This window comes from Mytilus edulis, chromosome 1, assembly GCF_963676685.1.
Source record: "Mytilus edulis chromosome 1, xbMytEdul2.2, whole genome shotgun sequence".
NCBI lineage: Eukaryota > Metazoa > Mollusca > Bivalvia > Mytilida > Mytilidae > Mytilus > Mytilus edulis.
Genome location: NC_092344.1, coordinates 12556103 through 12563045, shown reverse-complemented (window position 1 = coordinate 12563045; position 6943 = coordinate 12556103). Strand labels below are relative to the sequence as shown.

At 32.3% G+C, this 6943-nt stretch overlaps 2 protein-coding genes across 3 annotated transcripts; one reads left to right on the top strand and one right to left on the bottom strand.

The window, feature by feature from the left end:
- The first annotated feature begins 415 nt into the window (after positions 1-415).
- On the top strand, positions 416-5785 carry LOC139524235 (uncharacterized). Of its 2 annotated transcripts, none has more exons than XM_071318906.1 (3): positions 416-522; positions 2155-2386; positions 2757-5785. In XM_071318906.1, exons 2-3 carry the CDS (start codon positions 2175-2177, stop codon positions 4069-4071), a joined length of 1527 nt encoding a protein of 508 aa, XP_071175007.1. In that variant the 5' UTR covers positions 416-522; positions 2155-2174; the 3' UTR covers positions 4072-5785. The 2 variants fall into 2 exon arrangements, with proteins under 2 accessions (XP_071175007.1, XP_071175014.1); XM_071318913.1 differs by having other exon boundaries at positions 416-776; positions 2757-4297.
- On the bottom strand, positions 4388-6479 carry LOC139524247 (uncharacterized). The gene is made up of 2 exons (XM_071318925.1): positions 6154-6479; positions 4388-5784 (listed from the first exon to the last, which is right to left on the bottom strand). The coding sequence occupies exons 1-2, from the start codon at positions 6344-6346 to the stop codon at positions 4460-4462; spliced, it is 1518 nt and encodes a 505-aa protein (XP_071175026.1). The 5' UTR covers positions 6347-6479; the 3' UTR covers positions 4388-4459.
- Positions 6480-6943: the final 464 nt, after the last annotated feature.

Genomic DNA, 6943 nt, shown 5'->3' with positions numbered 1-6943 from the left:
TGTGTGCTAATCTAAAAAAAATCCAATCTTTTATTTTTCTAAACTGCGTTACATGCAAATGCGAAATAATTAGTGTTGTTTGTTCAGTCCAATTTATTTATAAATATTAATTTATTCTTTTGAATAAAAAAAACTACGCATGTAAACTTCAATGAATACAATAGTATTTAATACAAGTAGCCTAAATGTAAAACAATGCAGCAAGATTTGAGGTTGAAGCGGCTCGATCAAAACGTGAATAGATGAGAAATTGTCATCATTCTTCTAATTAATTACAAAGTATTTTGTGAGAACAAATACTTATATTTTAGTGATGGTGATTCATTGTTGTTTGCCTCAGTCACCTCCAGTGGCAAATATTTCATTCGTGTTCATAACGAGAACACAAGTTTTAAATATAATAGGAAGCACTTCAAATACTTAATTTCGTCGTGATGTCACTACCGGTTAGTTACCGAATCCGCCATCTTTGAGGGGTGAAGCTTTACCATAGATACCATTATAAGTAATGGGGCATCATAGGTAAGATATCTATATAAACAAGGTTAATTAGCAAGTGTGAGATTAGTCTAATTATTAATCAGGTGTTACAATGTCGTACAATTATCAAGAGAGTTTAAATGGTGAAGCATTAAGTCGTTATCAGTGCAAATTGGATCTAATTAGTTGTAAAGAGTGTCCTTACAAGTTACCCGCTGGCGTTTGGCAGAATAATCCCTGTAAATGGCCAGATGTGCAATGGGGTGATGTGTATTCATACCTTATTGACAGCCCAGGTATTTGCATTCAATTTTAAGATTTTGCTTTTCTTCCGCTTTTTTTCCCGTTAGCTTAATTTATACATATATAGTTACTGAACATTATAAATGTTTATATTTTAGTTTATATACCAAAACATTAACTTATTTTATTTTTTTCCCCATTTAAATCAAGAAATACCGAATTGAAATTTAAAAATAAATGAAAATATATTGTCAAATTATTTTTTATTTCTTTTTTTGCCGTGAATTTTGATTAGATTAATCATCAAAATTCATGTACTTAAACAAATCCTTTTTCTTAATTCAAAATTTTCCTGAACTTTGAAAATATGTCTTCTGTATGTATTCAATGCTGTAATAGACAGTTTTTTTTTGAATTTCGTAAGACACTTGTCAAGCGTGAATTGAAAAAAAATGATTTGGGTGTAGCAAGGATTTGTATAGTTTGTCTTACTATACAAATCCTTGAGTGTAGAAAATTAAAATAAAATAAACATCTTACTTGAATAACTTAATTGTCTGTTACATTGATCTCATGAAGAGAGAAAACATAACAACCTTAAATCTAAATCATACTTTTAAGATTATTTATTCTTTTATAAAATTAAACTGTTAATTACCAAATATTTTTTGAAAGTAATTTTTTAAATAGAAAAAAAATCAAGTCTTCCAAAATTTACGGACCTTCAAATTAATGTGTATGTTTCAATTATTTAGTTCTCATTATCATAAATAATTTATGTATTTATAATGCCTCTTACTAAGTGTACTTGTATGATAATAATAACACTTTATTAGACCAAGTTTAAATAATAATAGGGGAGGGGGGCATCTGTTTTCTGTTCAAATATTCTAACAGGTAATTGATGAAGTTATTTTTAACATTACAGGCATATCCCCTGTTGTTCTGTCTTCTTTAATCTGTGTGTGTCTTGAATTTACCTTGCCATGTGAAATAGATATGTCAATACAGATCTAGACATCCTGTGTAAATCAGTCACCTGTCTTAGTTGTTTATTGAATCTAATTCAGTAATTGGCAAAATTCTTAATAAAGGTTTAGTAATAAAAAAATATTGAACAGATAATTAAAAAGATTTATCTTATTATATTAAATTTCCCTAAAAAAAGTATGAAGGCAATAAAATAAGACAAACTTATTTCCCCCTGCATATGTATAAATGGACAGACTGAAACTATAGGTATTATTCTGGAAAAGGAAACTGTAAGTCACAAGAGGCTTTCAAAGAAAGAGTCAAAGTACTCGCAGGTCATACATATCTCAAATAACTGTATAGTTCAATTTTAATCTCCAGACTTTTAGTGAGTGTTTTATACCAGTTATTGATCCAACTGTACACACACATAAATGAACACAATAATTGTAATTTCAGGTGTTTACACAAGGGAAAGCATGAAAGCTTTCAAAAGCCTAGAAGCACACAATTTCTTTATTTCTGGATGGGTTCAAACTGTATTTCACTACCTAACAGAAAAAGGGGCCCCATTTATCCTGAAAGCTGATGTTAAACCATCTCAGAGAGTTAATGAAGATCCACATCACCCATGGGTTGCAGTAAATTCTAGTGGAACTGTTGTTGCAGCCCACTGTGACTGCATGGCTGGGTAAGCATTTACTTATGCTATTTTAACTGGCTTTATTCTTTCCTTGTAGCTCATTGCACATTTATTTGAAAATCAAATACCTAATAACTGATGATGATGGGTTAATAAACACATACATGTGTCAGTCCAGCGAGAAGTATTTCAAAAATCAAGACATCAATCTATTATCTTAACATTAACAATATTATATTAATAACAATGTATTGTCTGTATTTGTAGGCTCTGTTTCATTAATCTATCTATAAATGTGCAATTATGAAGAAATGAACTTCAAAATAATTATAAATTTGAAAAACAATATAGTTTTACAAGAATATAAATTATTGAATAATTTCTATAAATATTTATTTTAATGTTGTTTTTTTATCAGGTTATCAGAGGTATGTTCCCATGTTGCAGCACTCCTGTTTAAAATTGAAGCAGCAGGCAGACTTGGTTACACAAGGAAAGCATGCACTGAAGAACCATGTAAATGGAATGCTGATTTTGTAAAGAAAGTTTTACCAGACCCAATTTCTAAAATAAAGTTTTACAAAGCAAGTACGGTTTTGAAAGCCAAGTCTCGTAAAAGAAATCGTACCCGGAAATTTACACCAGCAAATGATAATCAAAAGCAGCAACTATTAGATTCACTAAAAGGATGTACAACAAAACCAATTGTTCTATGCACATTTAATGGGTATTCAACTGACTTTCATTGGACAACACCAACAGTTAATACCCCCAAAATTCCAGCAGCACTCGAAGACTGGTATCATCCTGATAATATTAAGCTTAGCATAGATGAATTATATGATAAATGCAAAGGTATTGCTGACTCTATGACAATATCATATGAAGTGACTAGGTATATATATGACTGCACAACAGCCCAGAGCAGCTCTATGACATGGTATGACCAACGTGTAGGCCGAATTACATCATCAACAGTGCACAATGTATTACATACAACCCTTGAAAATCCCTCAACATCTCTGTTGAAGAAAATCTGTGACCCAGCACCAAAACCATTAAATGTACCAGCAGTTATCTGGGGACGTGAACACGAGAAAAGTGCCATTAAAGAATTTCAACAGGTAATGTGTACTGACCATCAAAACTTTTGTGTAAAGAAAGCAGGTTTTTTGATTGATTTAAATTATCCATATATTGGTGTCAGTGCAGATGGAATAGCAACATGTGACTGCCATGGAAGTAGTGTATTGGAAGTGAAATGTCCATACAAATATAGATCAAGTCTACTTCCCGAGTTTCTTGCAGACCCCAATACCTGTCTTACAACAGACCATGAACTAAAAAAAACTCATCAGTATTATAGCCAGGTTCAACTGCAAATGTATGTGCACAACATGAACACATCCTTTTTTGTGGTATGGGGTGAAAAATTCACTGTTGTCAGCAATGTTACTAAAGACGATGAATTCATCAAAACAATGCTAGAGAAATCACATAATTTTTTTATTAATGCAGTTGTGCCTGAACTTCTTACAAGAAAGATTTCATCACCAACGGAAAAGCCTATATCAAATGATGAATTATTTTGTATATGTCAGACGCCTGAAGATGGCAACATGATAGGTTGTGACAACCAGAACTGTAAATATAAGTGGTTTCATCTGGATTGCATTAAGATGAAAAGAGTACCAAAGTTTACCTGGTACTGCTCATATTGTAAAAAACAGTAGGAACCTGCATTTGTACATGTATTTATATATATGTGTGTAAAATTTATGTTATATTCCAAATAAATGATGCATATAGTTCTGAACTATTTCCTTGTTTTAATATCTCAATTGTTTGTTGTTATATAACTTTACATTGTATACCTTATAAGACTGTGATATTTTAGACTTTACTTTTATTGTCCTTAGCATGCATAAAATATTTGCCACTGGACAATAATTATAAGTAGCCAGTTTTCAATAAATTACTTTGTCGAATTAGTTTTTAATTTATGTAGATCTAGATATGCAAAATCAACATATTGATGAGATAAGATAATTACATAATTGTGTTTTAATTGTACTAAAAAATGTATTACATTAAAACATCTTCAGTTCAGAATAAAATATTTCAGTTTTCTGAATATACAATTCCATCACCAAGATTAGTTAGGGATGCACACACTCTGACAATTTTGTCAATTGACGTAAAACAAGATTCTTCAACTTCATCATTCAAAGATTTCACTAAAACAATATTCAAAGTCCCTTTCAAAATGGTATAACGATTCTTCATTACTCCAATAACTCTTTCAATATGAATCCTCACACTTGCTAGCTTTCGTGAGGTTTCAACATCTTTGGCAGGTAATTGTTTTTTTCCTTTCGTAAAGGCTGGTATAAGTAGTTCAGCTGAGCACTCTGTTGCAAAGTCATCTTGAAGAAGGAAGCCCCTATCTGCCAGAATTTGATCACCTGGGTGATGGTATTTACGATCAATAAAACCACAAGAGCGCACAAGTTCATTATCTGACACTCTACCACCCCATGCATTTGATAGGAAAGTAACAACTCCTAATGGGTTGCATGCAATGAAAAACTTGACAGTGCTATGTTTTTTGTAATTTGAATACACTTTAGCTCTTGCCTGTAGGTTTTTGGGGCGTTCAATAAAAATTTCAAAACAATCCACAATTGAGGTAAGTCTTGGGAATTTGGCCTTAAAAATACCCGGAGTAGTCTGTTGAATTGTTTCTCGGTCTGGCCAGTGAATAAGGAAGTCCATCTTTGCATACATTAGATTAATCCAGCGCCAGAAAATATTGTTTATTGTTGATAATGCAATACCTCTGTGATGAGCTATGAATTCAAATGGTATGTCTAACCGTAGCTTTATTAAAGTTGTGAACATTTGATCTCTTAGTGAAAAAGTGTCAGTAAGAGGAGTCCTTGTCAAGAATTGAGACAAGTAGGTATTTACACTCATAAACACAGTCCAAGAGAGTCCAGTAAAATATTTACATTTCTGGTCATTGTTTTCAACACAAGCTGAGTTTAACTGCGATTTCACTAGTTGATCATGTAAACTTTGGTTCTCAATCAAAATATTGTCCTTTTCATCACGTAAATTGCTAATTTCTTTGAAGAACATTTCACGCTCAGGTTGTTCTGTTGGTTTGTTAAAGCCGTGCCTATTTTTATAAGAAGAAATTGGTTCTGCTATATACATCGGCTGTATGTTTTCCTCATTTCCTGGAAATAGCTGTTTTGGAGATAGCATTAGTTTCTTGCACTCCGACACCTGATTTACTATAGGGGTTGTTTCATGCTTCCTTTTCAGTGCATTAGCATGCCTCTGAAGTTTCTGCTGTTGCTGTTTCTTTGAGCTTACATTAGTGTTGTAGTTAAACAATGTTGGAACATAATCTGGGTGAGTTTGATCACTTGATGGTTTTCCTACAAGTGCAAAAAAACAAAATATTTGTTAAGTAATATGTCTTCTAAAAACATAGAAAAAAGGCTGCCTAGAAAAAAGGTGTTTGTAAATGAAAAAAACTGTTAATTTACAAATATACATGTAGGTCAGGAGAATCATGATAATTACCTTCAGTTTAGTTTACTTATATTTTAAATATATATGGAATACAACAATATAATATCTGTGAATGAGACTTTGAACATCAATGAACAGAAGCAAATAAATATAAATAATCAAGGACATACATCATACATGTACAAATGTACAACTGATATATACATCCTTGGTACGAAAAAAAAAGAAGACAAAATTCAGAATTCATAAATAAAATAAACAAATATACATACCAGAAATAAAATGTGCATTACACACTACTGAGTTCTTGGTAGGAATCCAAGGTGTACCGTCTGGTCGGTCTCTTTTCAATGCAGTCAACCACAGATTAAAGCGTTCTTGGTCTTTAGGAAATTTATGGAACGATAAAGACTTTAACATCATATTATGGTTTTGACAACCAACTGCACAGCATGTTTTGGGCATGTTGTCAGTTCTTTATTTTAACAGAAAGGTGCAATAAACGTTGTGTATGTATCGAAACTTGCAATAACAATGGCGGATCGCTTCACCGCTCATAGTAACAACAATGTAAAGGGAAGTAACTCTGTAGTCCAATACCCGGATGTTCGGAACTATGTATAGTCGTTCGACAATAAGATTAAAAGTAAACTTGAAATACGGTAACCACTGAATAATGAGAGAAGATTTAATAAGGATAGAAATTTAGCCTTGCAACAGCTCGCTACAGTGGGACCACTAACATCATTGAGGAAGAGTTTTCAATTTGCAGAGAGCGATGGTCCTCTCAATCTACTCTGATGTCGGCCATCTCTATTCATACGTGTAGATACCAACATCACATAAAGGTATCTAATTTAGATAAGATCATGACTTTAAAATCGCATTAGTAACGGTGATAATTCTGTTAAACTGTATTGTTTATTATGCTCGAGTTTTTGGTATGACCATGGAAGTATTATATTGACGTCAATATAATACTTCCATGGTATGACTATGCGACCTCTCTACTGGTTGGTCTCGTGAGAATAAGTTCACCTCAACAGCGAGAGGACTTTAGTC

Bases quoted from the DNA above. Each gene is read 5' to 3' on its own strand.
- LOC139524235 (XM_071318913.1), top strand. From the start codon at position 593: ATGTCGTACAATTATCAAGAGAGTTTAAATGGTGAAGCATTAAGTCGT. The intron at 777-2,154 runs GTATTTGCATTC...TTGTAATTTCAG, and splicing joins ATACCTTATTGACAGCCCAG to GTGTTTACACAAGGGAAAGC. The intron at 2,387-2,756 runs GTAAGCATTTAC...TTTTTTTATCAG, and splicing joins CACTGTGACTGCATGGCTGG to GTTATCAGAGGTATGTTCCC.
- LOC139524247 (XM_071318925.1), bottom strand. From the start codon at position 6,346: ATGCCCAAAACATGCTGTGCAGTTGGTTGTCAAAACCATAATATGATG. The intron at 5,785-6,153 runs GTATGTATATTT...TTGCACTTGTAG, and splicing joins TAATGCACATTTTATTTCTG to GAAAACCATCAAGTGATCAA.